The sequence below is a fragment of the Leuresthes tenuis genome, unplaced genomic scaffold (genome assembly GCF_036924035.1).
Source record: "Leuresthes tenuis unplaced genomic scaffold, fLeuTen1.0.hap1 SCAF_19, whole genome shotgun sequence".
NCBI lineage: Eukaryota > Metazoa > Chordata > Actinopteri > Atheriniformes > Atherinopsidae > Leuresthes > Leuresthes tenuis.
The window spans coordinates 6490368-6512768 of NW_027325373.1; the positions used below are offsets into that span (position 1 = coordinate 6490368).

The 22401-nt window shown below is 42.5% G+C and overlaps 1 protein-coding gene across 3 annotated transcripts in view; it reads left to right on the forward strand.

The window, feature by feature from the left end:
* Positions 1-20034, forward strand: part of LOC140276642 (protein unc-13 homolog B-like) — a 57974-nt gene extending 37940 nt beyond the window's left edge. The window contains exons 1-32 of one of the 3 annotated variants that reach the window (XM_072371424.1): positions 796-1768; positions 1988-2010; positions 2630-2676; positions 2880-2958; positions 3829-3903; positions 4072-4291; positions 4454-4681; positions 4788-4929; positions 5170-5339; positions 6846-6961; positions 7091-7254; positions 7693-7843; positions 8136-8204; positions 8521-8610; positions 8836-8973; positions 9080-9210; positions 9407-9492; positions 10734-10860; positions 10995-11091; positions 11216-11359; positions 11785-11862; positions 12067-12144; positions 15101-15189; positions 15275-15421; positions 15590-15713; positions 15838-15891; positions 15998-16075; positions 16397-16544; positions 16763-16819; positions 17053-17145; positions 17240-17399; positions 17734-20034. In XM_072371424.1, coding sequence (XP_072227525.1) covers positions 811-1768; positions 1988-2010; positions 2630-2676; positions 2880-2958; positions 3829-3903; positions 4072-4291; positions 4454-4681; positions 4788-4929; positions 5170-5339; positions 6846-6961; positions 7091-7254; positions 7693-7843; positions 8136-8204; positions 8521-8610; positions 8836-8973; positions 9080-9210; positions 9407-9492; positions 10734-10860; positions 10995-11091; positions 11216-11359; positions 11785-11862; positions 12067-12144; positions 15101-15189; positions 15275-15421; positions 15590-15713; positions 15838-15891; positions 15998-16075; positions 16397-16544; positions 16763-16819; positions 17053-17145; positions 17240-17399; positions 17734-18019 — 4647 coding nt within the window. In that variant the 5' untranslated portion in view covers positions 796-810 and the 3' untranslated portion in view covers positions 18020-20034. Of the gene's footprint in view, positions 1-795; positions 1769-1987; positions 2011-2629; positions 2677-2879; positions 2959-3828; positions 3904-4071; positions 4292-4453; positions 4682-4787; positions 4930-5169; positions 5340-6845; positions 6962-7090; positions 7255-7692; positions 7844-8135; positions 8205-8520; positions 8611-8835; positions 8974-9079; positions 9211-9406; positions 9493-10733; positions 10861-10994; positions 11092-11215; positions 11360-11784; positions 11863-12066; positions 12145-15100; positions 15190-15274; positions 15422-15589; positions 15714-15837; positions 15892-15997; positions 16076-16396; positions 16545-16762; positions 16820-17052; positions 17146-17239; positions 17400-17733 lie in introns of those variants that run through there. The other 2 variants (XM_072371422.1, XM_072371423.1) reach the window with 2 other exon arrangements.
* The last annotated feature ends 2367 nt before the right edge of the window (positions 20035-22401 follow it).

A 22401-nucleotide genomic window follows, 5' to 3' on the forward strand; every position in this document is an offset into this window, starting at 1 on the left:
AGGCAGTATCTGTCCTCTGTGCGAGGCTCAGTGGATGAAGTGTCCTGTTGTGTTGATGCGGTGCTCAGTGAAATTGGCGACCTGTACTCTGGACCTTCAGCTGCACCTCACCCGAGCCCAGGTGGTCAAACACCACGTGTCAGGCAAGGAAGCCTGGGTAGACAGAACGCCATCACATCACTTCAAGGGAGAGACTGCAGTCCACTGTTGTATCACAGTGAATATGGAAAAGGTTCTGAATGTTTATCACCTTACAGAATACCCAAACACCTGCAAGATGATGAAGCTACTGTCAGATCAGTCTATCGAACAGACCAAGAGAACTCAAACATGCAAATTTTAAGCCTTGCAAAACCTGACCTCTGCTACCTGGAACTTCATTGTGACCAGAACTACCAAAGCACCAGCTCTTTGTCATCGTGTCAAAGCTCTAATTTCCATGAAGCCGGCTTTCTCTCTGGTGACACAGCATGTGACCAATGGCCTTCTGTTGATATACAGCACAGTATAAGTGGTGAAGGTGGTTGGAGCGAGGAGGACTTCTCCTCTTGTAGCAGAGAAGAACTGGAGAATTGTCAAGAAGTTTGGAACAGGTGTGCCACTGAGGAGACACAAAGAAGTACCCCGGGTCACTCCTCACACACCAGCTCAGAGCACCTCTCGCTGTTGTTTGGACACCATTACAATTCTCCCTCAAGTTCTTCCAGCATGGTGGACTGGAGGCCTCGCCGACATCAGACTGAGGAAGAAAACCTGGAATGTGACTGCGCTGCAAATTGCCCATTTTCACGTAGTTCTGGTTACCACACCATGGATGCCTTCGCAAACGACCTTGTCAGTGGGCCCTCCCGGAGCCTCAGCTGCTCTACTGTGCTGTTGACAGACTGTGACGATGGGTGTTTGGAGCCACGTTCACCGTGCGATGACTGTCCGTCATCTGGGGACACACTTAATCTGGGGTCTGCTGAGAGTTTGGACAGGGAGTGGACAGAGAACAGCTTTTCCAAGGAGGATGCAGGGAATTCTTTTTCACCAGAGTCTTCCGAAATAGATTCTGAGAGCATACCCAAAACCCCCAATGTAGGTTTCGATGTAACAACTTTCAGCAAGGCTGTGCTCACATTCAGGTCTGCTTTGAAAGGGGCTTTGAGAAAGCTGGAAGGATCTAACGATGACGAGAATGATGTATCTTCATCCCCAGTCAGGCAATCCAGTGAACCAAAGCAGAGCAGTACTGAGAATACACAGGAGGAGGTTAGTCTGACGGACAGTCATGTTCAGTTTGCCTCTCCAAGGCAGGGCAGTGAGGCCTCAGTCTACGTGGATTGTAGTGAGATGCACGACAACTTGCCGTTTTCCCTACGAGCATCCCCCCATAAAGCAAGCCATTGTCCTTCCACCCCAACCAAGTGTTCCTTAGCGGAGACTTTCCAAGGAAGAGAAGAATATCCAATGGATGGGGAATTGTCCAACCTTGAGTTAACACCGGAGCACAGTCCTGCAGCACAGGTTGAATGTCCTCTGCTCAGCACAGATGAGGTGAGGTTAAGTCCAATTAGCGAAAACCTCGTCCTCGCTGAAGAAAATGAGCGAAAGCCGACCGATGCCAGTCACAGAGAACGTATAGCTAATTTCCAGCGCATTCTGAAGGAAAAGAGGCGAACTCGTCACAGACTTTCGAGGTCTGTTCAAGGGTCCCAGGGGTCCCAGGGGTCCCATGGCTCTCAAGGTTCGCAGGGTTCCCAATCTCAAGACGATTTTATCCCAGGTATTTTGAAATGACTCCTTTCCTTTGATTGTAATCACTGGCATGTCCGGTAATACAGCAAAAAATACTTTCAGTCTGCAGTGAGTCCAATATGATGTATTATTACGCAGACTTTTTTTTTAAAACATGCTAAATTATTCATTTTGGTTAAAACTACTCCAAACAAATTGTGAAATGTGATTTTTTTTATTTTTTTCCTTTTCTTTTGTTTCTTTTCAGAGTGTGGGAGAGAAGATAATCAGGTTACTCACATGATATCAGCTTGATGTTCATGTTTTTGTTTATTTGATTTTGATTGTTGTGGGATAATTGTCTCATTTTTCACCCTTATTACCTGTCTAGCTTTTTCTCCATCAGTGGAAATGCATGCATCTACCCAAAAGCATAATGCATTAAATGCAAACAATGCACATTATTGTAAGTTTGTTGGCTGTAGCCTTCCATTATGATTCTCCGGTGAACACTCGAGGCCTGGTTCTCGTGCAGTTCCTTTATATTCCCCCTCCCAAAAAAACTCATAGTGAGTCGTTTATTTTTTTTCTGGAAGTAAAGACCCTAATTACACCTGATCTAAAGCTTCTCCTGGAACCGTCCTGTTAAGTTTCCTTTGAAATTGTGTGGATTTTATCTTCATATTGTGGTTTTGGTTCACCATTTTTTTCACAGTCTTTGAAAGGTGCCGTGAATATTTTACTTTATTTTTTTTCGGTTTTTAATTTGTTTTCTTTCCTAACTTTGCATGTTCTATGACATCAGAGAGGTGAAACTCAACCATATTTGTTTCCATTACTCCCATCCCCTCTTTTCATATTATGGCCCAGTAAGTTATGAGTCTCATCAAGTCTCATTAAAACTTTACAGGTTCGAGATGTGGAACCAAGTGTTAGACAGGCTTGGGTCAAACCAGGGTAAGTCATGCATTATAAACACCAATATCTGCATAGCCTAGGTTATGATGGGCATAATCACTGGATTAACAGGAATAATTTTGTATGTCAAGCTTGTGGTGACTATAGTTGTGTGACCATGTTAGTACATTGGAAAATCCCTGCCGTGTGGTTTTGGCCGATGCCTTTCTGTTTACGCCTGTGCTATTTTTGCCGGTTTGTAGTGGTGGATCTGGTCTGTACGGGATTGACAGCATGCCGGACCTCCGTAAAAAGAAGCCCATCCCCTTGGTCAGCGATGTGGTCAGTATCAGTCAGTCATTTTTCCGATGCATATTCTGTATGTCATTTGTCATCCCGCCTGTTTTGTTTTCTCTATGTTGAGTGCACGTGTTTGTGTTTGTAAAACCACCACAGAAGTGTTGGTTGTGCTTTTATCTTTAAACTGGATTTGGGATGAGATTGTCATCAACACATGGAAGAAACAGATAATGAAATCAGCCTGCTAATTTCTCTCTCCCCTCCCTCTCTTAAACCCGAAACTATACACCACAACTCTCTTGAATGCATTCACTCTTCTTGGTCAGGCTATGGTAAGTTGTAAAATGCAGTTGCCACTCCCTTTCCCTACTGAAGTATAAAATATCAAGTAGGACAGATAGAACAGTAGATCCTTCCAACGTGTATGTCTTCAGCATGTTGATGTCTTCGACTTCACATATTTTATACAAATTTTAAACCTGCATCAATCTTCTTGGTAGCTTTTCTTCCTACTTGATATTACCTTCTTGAAATATTTAAGCACCAATCATTCCTCCATCTTTTGGTTTCTCTTTTCCCTCACTTGGTGAGTCACTAATAGAGAAATGATAAAGATGACTGCATCATGGGTAAAGTACTACAACTAACAAGGTTCTATAAGTTAAAGGTTTGACATTGATCTAGTTTTTAGTGATCTGCTCATCAGTGGCTTCAAACTAACAAGACTCACATGGGTTTTCTGATTATCTGGAAAGAGTTCACAGATGAGGAAAGAACAAACTATTCTAACCCTACTGACCACACCTATAACCATCCTTCCCATTATAGCAGTGCACTTGGTTGTGGGTAGGGCAGATATTTGCCTACTGAAAGCAAATTTAAGCAAATTTTCATTTGTCACATCCTCTTTAGTCACTTGTCCAAGCCAGGAAGGCAGGCATCGCTTCTGCTATGGCTGCTAGGTCTTCATTCAAAGACGAGGAGCTGGTGAGTGAAATGCTTTTTTCCTTTTTTATTAGTAATCACATGATCTGTTCCAAGAAAGGTGATCATTTTATGGTTCTTTGTTCTGAAGATGTCCCAGTGGCACACCTCATATGCTGTAACAGAACCAGCAGATCCATACACTTTTAAAAAGCTTCTCTTCTCTTGTAGAAAAACCATGTTTACAAGAAGACCCTGCAGGCTCTCATCTACCCCATATCCTGCACTACGCCACATAATTTTGAGGTGTGGACAGCCACCACACCCACATACTGCTACGAGTGTGAGGGACTACTGTGGGGAATCGCTCGTCAAGGGATGCGTTGCTCTGAATGCGGGGTCAAGTGCCATGAAAAGTGCCAAGAGCTACTGAATGCTGACTGTCTGCAGCGTGAGTATTGTTCAGGAAATGGTTCAAGGTACTGCTCTGAGTCATCTGAAGTATTATCGTCACTCTTTACAAGGCAGCTTGTTGTTGTCTGAAATGTTCGGCCATCGCTCCCAACACCAACAATCTCCAGTTCAGTAGTGTCTCAATTTGTTCCACATTTAGGTGCTGCGGAAAAGAGCTCCAAGCATGGAGCCGAAGACCGGACTCAAAATATCATCATGGCCATGAAGGACAGGATGAAGATTAGGGAGAGGAACAAACCTGAGATCTTTGAGCTGATCAGAGAATTCTTCGTCATCAGCAAAGCCATTCACGCCCAGCAGATGAAAGCTATCAAGCAGAGCGTGTTGGATGGAACCTCAAAGTGGTCAGCCAAGATCACCATCACCGGTACCCTCCAATCAACTATGATTTAATTCCTTATCATCGGCCTAACCATACAGCTTTTAACTGTGGTTATTTTTTTATTGATTTTGATTATCTGTCTTTGTTTTAGTTGTTTGTGCTCAAGGACTTCAGGCAAAAGACAAGACAGGATCCAGTGATCCATATGTCACCGTTCAAGTGGGCAAGACCAAGAAGAGAACCAAGACCATTTATGGCAACCTCAATCCAGTTTGGGAGGAAAAGTTCCACTTGTGAGTCGCCAGAGTTTCTCTTTTATAAAATGGAACATATAAAAGCTTCTTTCTAAGAATTCTTTGCAGAATGACTATAAACGCTGTGTCATTCCAAAAAAAGTTGATCAATGCATTTAAACATTTCATTCTTTAACTTCAGCCGCACCATTTTTACTTTTTTCTATACGGTGATATGACTGAGGTGGCTGTGGTATGTTATTCTTTGGGTCATGTCTTTTTTTTTTTGTCTTTTGTCAGCGAGTGCCACAATTCTTCAGATCGAATCAAAGTGCGTGTGTGGGACGAAGATGATGACATCAAGTCCAGGGTGAAGCAGCGTCTGAAGAGGGAGTCTGATGATTTTCTGGGTCAGAGTATCATTGAAGTTCGAACTCTGAGCGGAGAAATGGACGTCTGGTACAACCTGGGTCAGTATAGAATGGTTTTTTGCTGTTAATAGACACACTGATGAACAAAGACAAAATCTTAGTGCTTGTCAGTTGATTCATTTTCGGACCTGTGCGCTTGAACTGGGTACAAAATAACATTCATTCTAAGAAAAAGAAGACGGTACAAAACGGAAAGAGTGTCATTTTAAGTCGGCAGGGAATGAGAGTTCTACCGGAAAGATGGGTTGCAAAAAGATATTTTATCTTCTTTAATGCCTCCTGTCCATCCGGCAAGCACATGTTCAGCATGGATGTTGTTCACACTGATTTCACATCTCAGCTTCTGTTTGGTGCGAATATTTTTGTTTTCAGGAAGTGCAGTCAATGGTTTGTTGTTGAACCCCATTAGTCACGTCTCTTTTGCCTGCGGCAGCTCCTCGTGTTTGTATTTTTTCTTTCTTTCCACAGATATGGAGCCTGACTGGTCTGCATGAAAATACTGGCTTTCTTTTACAAGCTTATGCTATTAAATTGTAAATGAGTCTTATCATGCTCACTGACAAATGTGCTCGTTTTAGGGGTTGGGGAAAAAAAAGAAAGAAAATTATGATAATCTCGAGAATTTCTTGAGGATGAGTCCTTAATACAAAAATATACGAGCACATGAGAGCTGATTTGTCAGGCACGTGTGCAAGTTTGTGGCATGAATAAATGCAGCTTGAATGCCTCTCGGGATAAAATCTCATCCTGATCTTGTGGACAAATCGCATTGACTTTGAAATCATATTTCTGCAGTGTTGTTTTTATCTCTGTGTTAAAGGAAAACACCTCCCAGTTCCCCAGCTAATCTGGGGAAACTACTTCAGCTTCTTTTAACTGGTAGATATGAAGTGCTCGGTTCATCTTGCAGCCACTTGGGGGCGATGAGAATAAGTAATTTAGTTGGAAGTAATTTTTGTTAAGAATCTGCAGAAAAATGAGTGACCTGTCATGTTATATGCCCTGTCCGTTTCAAACATTTTCCCTTCTCTGTCTCTTATCTTTTTCCCTTGTCCGCTTGCTTGCCTCTTCCTTACTCTCCCCCTTTTCTCCTCCTGACATGAGATTATCAAGTAGCAGCACTCCAGTCGGAAATCGACCGCGCTTCCGACATGTACAAATTACCCTTAATGATGTCCCTGTCAGGGCAAATAGCCGGGGTGAACCGCCCAGCGCTCCACCTCCAGAGAAGCTCCAGCTCAAATGTCTTTGGCGATCAGGCGCAGATCCACACAGCCCACTGCCATTGTCTCGCTCACTATCAGCTGGAGGACTTCTATTAGCGCTGCCGGCTCTGCACTGCCATCACACTGCAGAAACAAAAAGCCCCTACAATAGAGCTGCCATGTTAACAGCCTGTAATTAGTGTTGACTTAACAGACCTGATTTCACAGGCCCCCATGGCGCAGATCTGGATCGGAGTTATGAATCGAGAAGGAAGAATGTGCACTGTGTTAGTGTGTGTGCCACTGCATAATGCATTTGCATATTTGTTTTTAATTACAGAGAAGAGGACAGACAAGTCAGCCGTGTCCGGTGCCATTCGCCTCCAAATCAACGTGGAGATCAAAGGAGAGGAGAAAGTGGCTCCGTATCACGTGCAGTACACCTGTTTGCATGAGGTTAAAATCACAGATATACTTTTTAAGCATTTTCATCCCAGCTCTTCCCAGAAAAAGCTCTTTGTTCTTGTTCCCATTCCCTGAACTCGACGGGTCCATTTAAATTGCATTCCCTTCTGTTTATTGCAGAATCTGTTCCACCATTCAACTGATGTGCTCGGTCAAGGTGTGGTGAAAATCCCTGAGGCTCGCGGAGACGATTCATGGAAAGTCTACTTTGACGATGTAGCGCAGGAAATAGTCGATGAGTTTGCCATGCGTTATGGGATTGAGTCAATCTACCAGGCCATGACGTAAGTCTGAGATACCATAATGGATAAAGGGATTTGCTTTAACCTGCTCCCCACCTGTCGCTGTGTTTCTAACCTTTTCTTTCTTCCATGCTCTTATCTGTTGTGAAAAGAAAAGCTGGGGTTGGATTTTTCTCCATAAAAAACATACAGATGTCTCTTAGCTGGATCCACCATTTGCAGAAAGCACATGCCAACGGGTCATTCCTCAGCCTAACCTCAGCTGCAGGACACATGAAATTGCCTCTCCCTAAAAGGTTCATAAAGTAAAACAAGACCCTCTTGAAGACGCAGGCTGTCTAAATTTGCACATGCGGACTATTCAGCGAATCCTCTTTTTCCCTCACAATGAAAAATCCCCGTGTGAGCAGTTAAAAACTGGTGGGGGGGAGGCCTACTGCGCAGGTTTTTATCAAGCTTTGCTTGTGCTTCTTTTTCCAGACACTTTGCCTGCCTGTCAACAAAGTACATGTGTCCCGGTGTTCCTGCAGTGATGAGCAGCCTGCTGGCTAATATCAATGCCTTCTACGCCCACACAACAGCATCCACCAATGTGTCCGCCTCAGACCGCTTCGCTGCTTCCAATTTTGGGGTTTGTGTGGAACACACACACACACACGCACACACACACACGCACGCACGCACACACACACACACACACACACACACACACACACACACACACGCACACACACGCACACACACACACGCGCACACACACACACGCACACGCACACACACACACACACACACACACAACACAAATGTTTGTTTCAGTCTCTCATCCTCCATCACAGAAGTTCTCTCCTGCAACGTGTTTCCATCCGTGTGTTTTTTAAGTCTTTTCTTAACGCTGACATGTTTTTCCTTTCATCCTCGTGCAGAAAGAACGCTTCGTCAAGCTCTTAGACCAGCTGCACAACTCCCTGCGCATTGACCTTTCGACCTACAGGGTAAGTTTCTTAGAAATATCAATGCCAGTAATGACACCGTTTTTAATTGGTTTACTTTGAAACATTCAGGCATTTTTCTTCTGTTAGCTATGATAAATTATGCTTATGTATTCCAAAATAACCGAGGACATTTTTTATTTTTCTACATGTCACATCATTAAGGTTTGTCAATATTTTCAGAGCAATGAAAGCTTGTCAGAAAACATGAGCTTTAAAAGCAGGCAGAAAGCTTAAAAGGCTCAGATGTTGTGCTAACTTGTGCATCAGATCGTGGTCATTAATCATATTGTAAGTTAAACTTGTGTTCCCTTTGTAGAACCACTTCCCTGCCAGCAACAAGGATCGTCTGCAGGATTTAAAGTCCACTGTGGACCTTCTAACCAGCATCACATTTTTCAGGATGAAGGTAGCAAATCGTTCAATGCACTGGAATTGTCTTTTACTCTACCTTCCCTTTACAGTAGCTTATTTCCATATTTAATTTTTTTTCTAGTACTTTGCATTTTAATGCAATCATTGCAGGTTGCAGTTTACCGTTCATTAAATTAATTACAATGAATTAAGTCAAATAGAACTGGAATAACTTGCAGCTCAGTCACTGATAGTGTTGACGTCGCCATCTGCTGTTCAGGTTCAGGAGTTACAATCTCCACCCAGAGCCAGCCAGGTCGTCAGGGACTGTGTCAAGGCCTGTCTCAACTCCACATATGACTACATCTTCAATAACTGCCACGAGCTGTACAGCAGACAGTACCAACCCGCAGACACAGTAAGTCACATACAACTCTTTCAAAACAAGCATCTGCAGGGCTTTTGTAGAAAATAGAATTTGTATTTCAGGCTTTATTTCAAGGCTCTTTGTATTTCTGATTCAGAATAAGGAGGAGTTGCCTTTGGAGGAGCAAGGCCCAAGTGTCAAGAACTTGGACTTCTGGCCCAAACTCATCATGCTTATCGTCTCCATCATTGAAGAGGACAGGAACGCCTACACACCTGTGCTCAATCAGTGAGTTATTCCACTTCCTGAACCACCTGAAAAAAAATACCAACTACTCTAACAGATAGTTTCCCAGAGTTGATTTTAGAAACATCCGTTTTTTTTACATTTCACACATTTTATAAAACTTTTTTCCAGATGTCCCTGACACTTGAAATGTATGCATAAAATGGGATTTTTTTTCTTCTTGTCATTTCTCGCTCAGGTTCCCCCAAGAACTGAATGTAGGAAAGGTGTCGGCAGAAGTCATGTGGACGTTGTTTGCTCAAGACATGAAGTACGCCATGGAAGGTCTGTTTTGGTGTCATACAGGGTTTGCTGTGCCAATGAGCATATATTTGTAGCCATATGTTCAAGTTTTCATAGCGTAACCTTGCTGTGTTGGAGTGTGGGGGTGCGTTTTTTCATATGAGAGGGAACTCTGTGCTGAAACTTGACATGACCAGAGGGAGGGAGAAATTCTGGGAGGAAATGACACAATGGAGCTGAGTGAGAGCAGAGTCTGAAAGCCGCTTATGTTTCCCAGAAGCCTTTTTGTATTTTTTATACAATCACCACTGGTCCTCAGAGAATATGGGCTTTTATTCTAGCCTGTGTCCTCAGTATGGGTCCCCCACAGAGACGGCTACTGCAGAGAGGCTGTTTGACCCGGTACAGAACAGCACACAAAGTGTCGGACCCTTCCTTTACAACCTAAAATAATATGATTTCTAAAAACTTTGTTCAGACGGAATGAGATTTAGCTTCAGACTGTAAAATTTGAACAGATAATAAAAAAAAAGACGGTGCTTGTTTTATAGCTAATAATATGCTGAAACTCTCTCTGTTAGCTTGAATAAAGTATGGGGTGGCTTTAGGAACACTGTCCCCTCATTCATCTGCTATTAATACATAAAATTGGTGTGTGTTCTTCTGTATTTGTTGTTTATTCCACTTTTGGAGACATTGATTAGAAGAATGCTTGGTTAGTAGTTTGAACATCTTGAAACCATCATAAAATAGTATTAACGTGCCCACTTGTGCAGTAATCTGTAGAATCTTTAATGCTACCTTCTGTCCAGAGCGACTTTGTTGTAAAGCGATGACAAAACTACTTTGTTTTTACTCATGTAGTCTAAAGTGCTGACATGCAATGACGGGACAGAATTTAGTGTTAAGAACATGTTACGTTGTCTGAATCTGAACACTGCTCGAGTCTTTTAATTTTCTTCCACTAAACTATTAAATGCATTTTAGCTTCCAACTGTAGGTTTAGTCCACCAACGTTAACATTGATAATTGCTTTAAAGCGGGATAAAGAGAATCAAGCAAAATGACTGACGGTTCTTATATATGGACTGTTTAAGGCAGCTTGAAAAATGCTAATCTGTCCTGTGATTTCATTAGTTTCTTCTTCAGTCTCGTGCAGAGATACAATACCTCTGACTGTCCAGTAATCTCTCTCAGGCTTCATTACCTCATTTACCTAATTTAGCCACAGTGATCAGGGGAGTTCCCAAGTCTCACCGCTCTGTCTGTCTTTGCACCCGCAGAGCACGAGAAGCACAGACTGTGTAAGAGCACCGACTACATGAACCTGCACTTCAAAGTCAAGTGGCTCTGCAATGAATACGTCAAGGAGCTGCCAAACTTTAAGGGTGTGGTTCCCGACTACCCATCGTAAGTATAAGAGACGGGTTAACCGGCAAAGCAACATAATCAACTTCCCCTTGATGACTCAGGTTTTTAGGAAATTAAAGGAGAGATTATTTGAGGGGGGGTAAACTCTGCTGATCTTTTTCTCCCCTTTTTAGATGGTTTGTGCAGTTTGTTCTACAGTGGTTGGATGAAAATGAGGATGTGTCTATGGAATTTATGCATGGAGCCCTGGAGAGAGACAAGAAAGATGGAGTAAGAAAATGAAAATTGCTATTTTTAAAAAAAAAAAAAAAAAAAAAAAGAAAATTTTTAATCTTGTTGTGGTAAATACTGAAAGAAGTGCTCATAACTTGATACTGCCCATGCGCTCTCTCAGTTCCAGCAGACCTCTGAGCATGCGCTGTTCTCCTGCTCTGTGGTGGACATCTTCACCCAGCTCAACCAGAGCTTTGAGATCATCAAGAAGTTGGAATGTCCCGATCCAAGCGTGATGGCTCAGTACAGCCGCCGCTTCTCCAAGGTAACCCGCTGCCCTGGACTGTGGCAACAGCGGCTAAAAACCAGCTGCAGCAAATTGTTAAAGGGGCTTAACAGCAGTGGTATCTCCCGTTTGAAAGCTTTGCTTTGTGTTTTAACATGTTGGCCTTTTACCTCTCAAAGACTGTGACTTTTTTCCCTTTGTTAGAATCACCACCACATATAAAAACTACTAAATGTCTGCATTTTAACAGGAGGGGACATATTTTCCCTCCAAGTTGTTTTGGGATTTATTCTCCTGCATGGTAGAGAATGTATTAAAGAAGAAGCTTGAACAATTTTTTTGGGAGAAATCATTTCTAGGACACATTAACTGCAAGCTGAAATAAATCTTTCTCTTTAAACCATGAGCAGTTTCGCCAGAAGGAGGTGAATGGATTTGAATTTCTTTGTTCTCCATGTTTGCAGACGATTGCCAAAGTTCTCCTGCAGTACAGTGCCATTCTGACCAAGAGCTTTCCTTCTTATATTGACAAGGAGAATATCGTGAGTTGTTGCCCTTGTTTATGATTTAGAACAATGATACTGCATAAGGCCATTTAAAAGCTGGTGCTCGGCACTGCTCTGTGACAAAGTTAACTCGAACTAAGATGTGAATTCTGAGCTTGAAAAATTATTTTGTAAGAAAACAAATAGCTCATATTTTTCGGGAACTTTACCCTCCTTCTTTTCCCCCATGTCCACTTGTAGCCCTGTGTCCTGATGAATAACGTGCAGCAGTTAAGAATCCAGCTGGAGAAGATGTTTGAGTCGATGGGTGCCAAACAGGTGAGTGCAGAGACAAAAGGTGCACGTTGGAGGACAAAGTAGTAATGGATCTTTATTATTCCAAGATGGTATTCGCTATTGGTAAAAACATAGAGACGGCTCCTTATACAAAACTTGTATCTGTGTCCGTTATATGTCAGATTGCAGTGGAAGAGGCGCAGGTATGTACAGCAGTTCTCGCTTAGTTGACTTGAAGTAGGTACAGCGTTGTTGGTGTGGCCGGATTAGCATTTGTCCTGACGTCATAGTGGAAGGTGTTAATGCGCTGGATGTCATGCTATAGGTCTGAATTATGAGATGCTGTCAGCAAATGTGCTGTCTATGGTTGATATTGTAGAGCTAGTATAGACTAGAGATGAATGAGATGTAATCTGTAACGTTATTGTAGCCCCAGAAAGGACAGTCGGCAGCTTTTCTGTCAGCGGTCTGCTTCTCTGAGTCCCTACCCTGTTTTTACATGTAATGCGCTGTAGCCGTAGTGACACATTGGTTTAGTAGTGTTTGATTTATTGAAGGACTCTGGCTTTTGAATGCAGTACCTTATGTTTCAATGTGTGTTCACTTTACAATTAAAGCTAAATGAAATCTTTGAGGAGGAAGAGGAGGAGGAGGCAGGAGAGGAGGTAGGTTTCCTACGATCTGTCTAAGGAAGATATTGATCCATAATATCGTAGCTACATCTTTCTACAGTTGAATCAAGTTTAGTGGTGTGCAGAACTTTACAGTGTTGATTATTTCCCTCTGCCTTTGACACGGACGGCAGTTTGTGCCAGAGGATGAGGAAGCAAAGCCTCAGGTGGGTTCTGTGAATGGTAGTCATTAGCGGTTAGTCGACGTCCAGTGCTAGAATCTGCTGTAGTGTTATTTGTAGCATACACAGTAGCGTAGCATCTCTAGAAACGTATACTGTATTTGCCCTGCACATATAAAGAAGAGCTCTGTTGTCAGTTTTGAACCAATTTTGATATGTCACATAATTAAAATTAGCCTCAGCAGATGCAGAGGCTGTAATTTCTGCCCTTGAAGTTGTGTAATCAGACTGGAATCACATGAAGATCACATGCTCTCAAAAAGGCTGAGAAAAATGGTCAAACACAGGAAACCACACAGATCTTGGCTACTTATACGTGGAACATTTATTGAGAATGAATAGAATTTTTTTGTAAACTCTGTGTACTTGTTTGCAGTTGATTCAAAGGTTTATATTTGAGGCTCCTGGCAACGTTGTCGGAGGAAGTTGCTTGTAAGCAAGCTTATGACCATGGAAGATGACCATGAGAGAAAGAAATTGATGATATTATTGGTCTTTTTTTTCAGTGATGTGGTGTTAAGACTGAATATAGTCTGTGGCTTGCTGTGTCTCAGATCTTAAGAGTTCGGTTCAGCTCAATATGCTGTCCGTATGTTTTTCCTGTGATGGGCATAATCAACAAGTTGTATTTTGTGGTAAAAGAGAAGACAATCTTCTTCTTTTTTTTTTTTCCTTTTCTAGCTCCACAACAGTATGCTAGCATGGCAGGCAAGTTCGCTCGACTGTATATGCAAACATGTTTCATAATACATGACTGCATATACTCACGGATTCATCTCACAACTGGCACTGAATCTCTTTCCAAAAATAAAGGCACTGAAACGATCGAGATGGCAACAATAAAACACACATAAAAGCTGTTATCTTTTCACTCCAACTCATAGTTTGAAGAAAGTGAGGAAGAGGAGGAAGTAGGGGAGGAAGGGGAGAAAATAGAGGTTGAGGTTCGTCACAAGTGCTTTTTAACTTCATTCCTTAAAACTCCTCGTCACTCCCGCAAGCCGTTTCCTTTCTCTCTCTGCTCCCAGCAGCATTACATTCATAATCCGTCCCGCGACATCAAGACACCCCTCATGGTGGAGTTCATTGTGTCTAGTTTTAACCGTCATCTGTGGGGGTGTCCATGGGATTTTTTTTTAAGCATTTTCCTCGTCCTTCCTCAAAACTGCACTCTCATTTTCCCTGAAATTGTAATCTCCGAATCCTCTATGATGATGTTTTTATTTTTTTCCATCTGCAATAGACTGATGAGAACAAGGTGGGTGCAAGTGTTACGTATTTCTTTCTCCCAATATGAGAATTATCACCCCCTTTAAGTGTTGATATGAAAAGCCTGATGCTGCAGAGCTCGTCGGACTTCATTTTTGGATTGCTAATTAGTCTTCTTCATTGTACTTTACCAACACAGCAGGGCAGTTTGACAGTTTTTCTTCTTCTTCTTTTTTTCTTGATTCTCTTGAAAATGATTTCCCTCTCACAAAGACGGATGCACCGATAGAAAAGGTGGGTATTAGTTTTATGCGCTGTCGCGGCAGTCGTCCAGCAGATCATTCCCTGTTATTTCAGTTTCACCGTAAATATTTATAAATAAAAAAGGATATGTAATTTCAAAATGGAAAGTTAATGGAGGCTGTCCTGTGTCACCCTCAAACTTTGCTGCCATAGAGTGAAAATGCATTTGAAGACAAAAAGGTGAGTGTAGGTGCACTTGACAAATGGAAATCAAGATTACAGAGAAACACGTACAGCGCATTACAAACCCAACACAGTCCATTTTCAGCTGCCTTTTTATCCCCTGAAACCTTCCCTTTTGCTGCAGAGCGGAAACTTTTTGGTTTCTCCTCACTAATGGTGCTCTGCAGTCCTGACAGGCTATGAATCAAAAGCCGGTCGGCTCATTGACTTAATGAGCCACACCGTGGCTTTATCCATGTGGCGTAGTTCCCCTTCAGGCAGTGCTTTTTTAGATGATGCCAGAGTACAGTGTGAGCAGGTTTGGATGTGGAGGTAGTTTATCAATCTTTTCTAATTTCTCCCATACCTTGTCCTTGTTGGTCTCCCGGCTTGAGCAGTCACACAGTTATGAAACGCACTCTTTCAGTTCAAAGTTGTTTTTTTTTTATCAATAAAAAAAATTCTGTACAGATGGACACGGAGGCCAGTGACTTACTGAACGACCTGCAGGTGAGGCTGAACAACGTGCTGGATGACCTCAGCAGTACATTTGGGAACAGGTATGTTTATATTAGACATGCTCATACAGTTATTTCTGTAACCTCACCGGCGTTTCTTCTGATTGATCAGTCGCTTTCATTCCAGTTTCCGGAGCCGAATCACCGATTGCATGCGACAGATGGCATCCTTGCTGTACCAGATCAAAGGGCCGCTGAATGAAAACACCAAAAACCAGGTGGAGGCCGACTCTGACAACATGCTGAGGCCGCTCATGGATTTCCTGGATGGAAAGTGAGTGGCTTTATCAGGATTGAATTGAGTTTTTTTTCCTCACAGACCTGTGGTGTTTGCCACTTTACTCTGAATGGTGAAGACTTTAGACCCTTTTTGCTTCTTCACCATTTCCTTTATGTATGTGTCCCAGTGAGTAGATTTATGTGTGAGTGCTTGTTTTCGCAGGCTGACCCTATTTGCCACTGTGTGTGAGAAGACTGTATTGAAGCGTGTGCTCAAAGAGCTGTGGAGGATTGTAATGAGCAGCCTGGAAAAGACTATTGTCCTGCCACAGGGCAATGACACCTTCGTAAGTCCACTGTCTCATTTGCCTTCATTTTGAACTGAATTGACTTTGACATGATAAAATGACACAGAAAAAGCACTAAGCCCATCAGTACTGTTTTTTTTGTTTGTTTGTTTGTTTTCTTCAGGGAGCACAGATCCTGTCAGCTGCAAAAGAACTGGGACAGCTGTCTAAACTTAAGGTGTCATAATGTCTCCGTGTACTTAATTTCAAATGAGTGGGTTCTAGTTTTATCAACTCCATATCTGAAATAACAAATCTCTTTTTTTCACCGTTTGCTTGTGCAGGATCACATGGCAGGAGAGGCTAAAAGCCTGTCTCCCAGGCAATGTGCTGTCATGGACGTGGCACTGGACACTATCAAGGTGAGTGAAAACTGTAGCTGTTGGTTTCATTCAGTTTGACTAACCGCAAGTTATCAACTAGCCTGGAAGTTTCAGTTGAGTTTGACTTTAATATTTCTGCAAAATGATCACATGGAATTGTTAGTTTTACACAAAGAAATACAGTTATTTTTGATTAAAGGTTCATTCTGGCTAAGTATAATTTACAGATTTTGATTTGTTTAACTTCAGATTTTTCTGAAAGGATCTAAATTATGCAAAGTTCAATAATAATTTGACAACCATGAAGCCCACAGTGAAACAAACATTTGTATTTTGACTCACCTTCTGTTTTCTTTGCAGCAATACTTCCATGCAGGTGGCAATGGGTTGAAGAAGGCATTCCTGGAGAAGAGTCCTGAGCTTTCCTCACTGCGCCACGCTCTGTCCCTCTACACTCAAACCACAGATACACTTATCAAGACCTTTGTGACCACGCAACACGCCCAAGGTAATTTAGATGACTGCCTGATGCTGCGCATGCCATGAAAAAGGAGCAAAGCCTATCCCAGAGCAGGCCAGGAGAGGGCACTGAATGTGTATATGCAACCACGCACTATCCTGAATGTTCCCTCTCTTTGTTTTGTGTGCTCAGTATTTGTGTTACTGGAAATGGTTGACATGTTGTTGCTGTCTTCTTTTTATCTCTTGTGCTGCCTATTGTTCCAGTGCACAATGGAAAGGGTATTAGGTTAACTCCCAATGAAAAAATACAGCCCAGCAGGGGTAGGTCTCACTGAAATCATCTGCCAGCCTTCCTATCCTTCCCTATCCACTCTCCTTTTGCAGATTTTGGTTTTGTCATTTTGTGAACCTTTAGTTGGTAGGGCAGTCCTAACCCCACCTCTTCACCTGTACTTCCTCCTCATCCCCAGTGTGCATTGCAAATCACGAGTTCTTTTGCCTGTATGTGACCAAATGTAAGCTCACTGAATGTATCTGGGTGTACATTAAACCAGACTCAGGTGTTGACAAGCCTATCGGTGAGGTGTCCCTCCAGATTGAACTATACACTCACCCAAAGAGTGGAGAACGAAAGGTTACCGTCAAAGGTCAGTTTTGGATTTGATAAAGGGATTTTTAAAAATGTTGCATTTTCAGCGGCATTGACTTATCCTCCTCCTGTTTTCACGTGTATTACTACAGTCATAGGAGCCAGTGAGTTAAAATGGCAGACATCCGGAATGTTCAGACCCTTTGTGGAGATCACCATGATTGGTCCTCACCTCAGTGACAAGAAACGCAAATTCCAGACCAAATCTAAGAACAACAGCTGGTCTCCCAAGTTCAACGAAACCTTCCATTTGTAAGTTTAACACCCTGCCTTTTGCTACTGGCAGCATCGTAAGCCACACAACTGCTTATGGTCACAGACTCTACATACTTGTAATGTATCTGTATAACTTGACCTCATACATTCAGGTTCGGACTGTTTGGAGAATTTGAGCATCATTGGTATCGTGTAAAGTGACATATGCAGCCATAACCCAAATAATAACCCAAAAACTTTTGAAGAACATCTCAAAAGCCTGCAGTCAGCTATTGTTGTGTGCTCTTTTAAGCACATTGCCAGATGGGTAAATTTGAAAACAACTTAATCTGATGAACCTTTAAGCTGAAACACTCTGTTCTCTCTTCAGTGTCCTGGGTAACCAGGATGGCTTTGAGTGCTACGAGGTGCAAGCCTGCGTCAAAGACTACTGTTTTGGCCGTGCTGATCGAGTGGTGGGTTTGGCTGTGTTGCAGCTAAGAGACATCATGGAAAAGGGCAACTGTGCCTGCTGGTGTCCGCTGGGACAGCGCATATACATGGATGACACGGGCCTCACCGCCATGCGAATCCTCTCCCAGCGCTCCAACGACGACGTGGCAAAGGAGTTTGTGAGGCTCAAGTCAGAGACTCGATCAGCCGAGGAGGGCAGATGAGGATAACCTGATGATGGAGAGAAAAAGATAAATGACAGAAGGTTTTCTAATTCCCGAACAAGAGATGACGTACATGTGAGGTTCTTGTGATGAAAGCAGGGACATTTCTCTAGGTGTTCATGACTCTTTCTTAAATCTTTGATGTGTCTTAGCCGCTGCTAACTCCCTGTGGCACCTTGGCAAGCTCATGACTCGTCGTCACATATTCCGTCTGGGTATTTTGCCCAACACTCAGTTTCTATGTTCCTCAAACTCACTTCATATACCAAGCTACTGTTCAGCGCAGAGCCACCGACTCACTCTGGTTCAACACACACCAGCTGTTTCGCCAGGCTCTGACCACATATTCTGCCATTTAACCCTTTTCCACCCGCCTTTCTCATCAGTTGGAGAGGCCCCGTGTCCACATTAGGGCCTTTAGGGGAACACAGGATGCCATCTGTTGCCAGTTCCTGCCAGAGGGCCAAATAAGTCCCGACACCCCCCAAGTGTTCTTGTGCAATAACCCTATCTTCCCCTTCAAAAGTGTGGCCAAGTGTTTCAAGCCTTAAACTCTGTAAACTGTGAACGTGTGAAGTGCGTTCGTGTTTTGAATGCCCCCTTTTGTGTAGCTCCACTGTGATGGTTTGAGTCAAGGTGAATCTTGTAAAGGAATCCCTAGTTTGATCTATTAATGACGTAGCTGTGGGACAGTCCAGGTCAATTACTGAGCTGAACTTGATGAGACATTTTACTGATTTCACAAAGTTAATCGTGGACTCTAAGTTTTCCTCTTTAAAGGATTAATCAATTAAATGTGTGCCTTGCCTTGTTGGGTTTCATTCTCATGTCCCCAGTAGAGGCGACAGTGGGTGCTCAGCCTTCATAGTAAAATAACAAGTTTTACTCAGAACCTTATGAAATGTCTATTCTATATGTTAAGAGTCCTGACGGCTGTTTTTATTTATTAGTGCTGCCAACACCTCTCGGCCCATGTGGCCTTGCGCAACCTTGATATTGGAGCCATTTTATTTATTTTATAGACATATTTATTCTTGTCTGTGCTTTTGAAAGCTTGGCATTTTAAAATGTTGTTTACTGCCAGAAATAAATGTATATTCCAGAACAGTTTGAGAATTTGCACAGGACTTCGTCTGAATGATCTGCTGCAGTGTTGTTACCATGTGAAATACAACCCCCCGCCCCCCAAAATGAACCAAGAGAATTCCTCTCAACAGATATACATCCTACTGAAGTGTTCAGTGAAGAAACATTCCATGTTAAACATTGAGGTAGCATGTCTGTATTCCAGAACAAAGATCTGAACTTTTGGACACTGAGGGGGAAACCATTTTCGTTTAAGTATTTCTTCCTTCTCATCTTTTTTTTCACTTTTGGTAAGAGTGGCCTTATTTTTGGTGGTTTGTTCAAACCTCACATTTTGTGTTGGCACCCAAAAGAAAGGACTTGCCATTCACTTTGTCCGTAACAATGTCAGAATTTTTCCGAGTGGTTTCTCCTTAACATTTTCTACTTCTTATTTTCAGTGATATTGCAACGTGTTAACTATATCTTGGCCGGGTTTCCTAGCAGTCCGTTATATTTAGTGTTCAGTTCCTTGTCGTGCTTTGAAAATGTTTTCCTTGATTCTCTTTAGTTTGGGATGATGCCTCAGTTTGAAGTTTTTGTCAGAGCTGATGGAAACGCTGGTCTTAATGAAGGACAGATGCTGTAATATGATGCTAATTTTTCAGCTGAAACCACAAAATCAGACTAATCTTGCAGTATACGAACCCCTGTGTATGATTTAATGTTTTAAAGCCATCCTGTAACATGTTCTTTGTGCCAAGATGGAAGTGTTAATTTTTAATTTTTTTTATTGTGTTTAAACTTCTCATCCACTAATTCACTGCTATATTTAGCAAACACACTGCACCAGTCACAGTAACTGCATTGTGTGGTGTTATCTTTGGATGTTGGTGTCAGTGTAAACATTCCAATTAATGAATTTTGCATAAAGTGTTTAAGAACTATCATGTGTATACCTGCCTTTTTTTTTCTTTTTTTTCTTGCACCACAAAATGACACTTAAATCATTTCATCCGCTTGAGTTCACATACGTTATTGAACAAGTCTTAAGTCGTCATGAGCACATGAGTGCACAGGTTATGATTGCATGCTTTTTAATATGATTTAGGGGGTTTTGTCGAAATAATTAAACCATGTGGCGAAATACTTCTTCCTAGCTGAACTGTGATAAATATGAAGTAAATCCGATTTTAGCGTTTCATTCTGGGCCTCAGCTGAATGACTGCATCAGATTATCATTTTTAAAGGTCACTCTTTATTACTCATTGCTCCTGACCAGAAGCTTGTACTACGAAATGTAACTGTTTGTGCACGTTCCGCTCTTAATTTTCAGTATCACAAATCTGATTCACTTCCTATCAGGTTGTACCATCATGGCAAGTCATCCTGGAAACCAGACCTTCTCTGGAGCAGGCTATGTTCCCAGAAAATGTAGTGGACCAAACCCCCACCCTCCAAAGTTTGGAAAACAATATTCCACCATGGTTGCCCGGCGCATAAAAAGAGGTGATAACTACAGTTATTAATGCTTCTGCAGTTCGTACCTGGTCATGAGGAGAAGGCAGAGAGACGGAATTAGGTGGTGGCACAATGGTATGAGCTGGAAGATCTTCCTGGGTGTTCTCCTCCACAGCGCAGCAACAGGAGCTGGTGGAGATTTTCCATCTCAGTGGCAGGGTCCTGCACTGGCTGTCTATGGTTTTAGGTGCTGTGTAGGTTGGGATGGGCAGGCTGTGGATCCTCCTCCTTGGGTAAAGTCTGGGTTTCTGCTCTCCAGCTGTTGGACCTGCAGCGGCTCTGAAAGACCAGCTTGTGCCTCCAGAATGTCTGTTCCTGAACCGTGGTAATCGGTTAATATTCACCTTCCTGTGCTTTCCCAGTGCTTCTTAGCTGGTTGAGAAGCGGCTCACTCACCTGAGCTTTGTACCAGTCTCCTTCATTTGAATGAGCTTCGCTTAAAGATTCCTTGTTTGACTGTTTATCTCTGCTACTCTCATGCTTGCCCCCGTCATACGACCAGCACTCTGCACAGGCTCCCCTCAAAGCAGTTTTGTCGATCATAACTAGCAAAGCCACATCGCTGACAAACAACAATACTTCTGGACCTATTCTTGGGTATTCTTTGGTTACACCTACTGGGATTACCTTGCCTGCTCTTCTCCTGCAGAGACTCAGATCCAGTGGCTGGACTACAGTCGCACAGCTGTTGACGAACTGTAGACCTTCAGCCCATCTTTGCTCAGCCTTTCTTGGACACACTTTTGTACCAAACCACTATTACCATCACCTCTTTAGATCACCTGTTTGAAATAACTTTTCTGATTCCACGTTGTCGGATAAACACAATGGGGGAAAAGTACCAGCAGGGATAAATACTTTTGCCACTCACTTTACCATCTGTTCCTCTTTCCTGTATCTCACAAACACAATTTCCAGTGGTCTAATATCCATTCCTTGTGTCTTGGCTCAAGCAATTCTTTCTCTTCACGGTCTCCCCTTAATAGTGGTGTCTTTGCAGCATTGAAGCTGCAATTGGAGCAGTCTCCTTCTCGGTCAGTGCTTATTAAATATGGCTGAGAAAAGTCCAAAATTATGCCAAGCTGCTGTCAAGGAAAAAAGTAAAAACACGCTTTTTTTTGTTTGTTTGTCTGTTTCCAACATGATTCCATACTGTGTTCTTTCATAGTTTGGATCTTTTTGGGATTGTAACAAAATGTAGAAAATGGTCAAAATGGATGAGTGGATGTCTCCTTTTGACAGGTACTGTAAAAGGTTTTCATTCAAACTTCAATATGCCAATCAGCTTAGTGATCTGCATTCGTTTTCAGGCTCATGTTGACAGATTTATGGAGCGCAACCATTCTATCCCTTTTCTTTTTCCCCCCTTCTTCTTTTGTTATTTTAATAAATGCTATATCATCACCATGTAGTCACCTACTTGCAAGGAAGCCTTCGTGCATTTATCCCACGGTGTTTGAAAGCACAGAACTCTCACACACACACATACAAACAATAAGTTGGATCCCCTGGATACATAGTGTTGCAGTTTATTACAGTCTATTTCTGGATGTCCCTAAATCGTTACAATATTCAACCACAACTTTGAGTCTTTGTGAGCATGTTTACCCTTTAACAATCTGGCAAATAATGTGGAAACACAAGGTGAAACGAAGGAGCTGGAGCTGAAAAATGGGACGATACATCTCTGCTGTCTGAGCATGCGCTGCCAACACAGGGTGTGTTACACACCTCTCTGGCCAAATTACAATTATGTTATTGACTGTGGCTCGAACCCTTCCCATTTATTGCCGTTT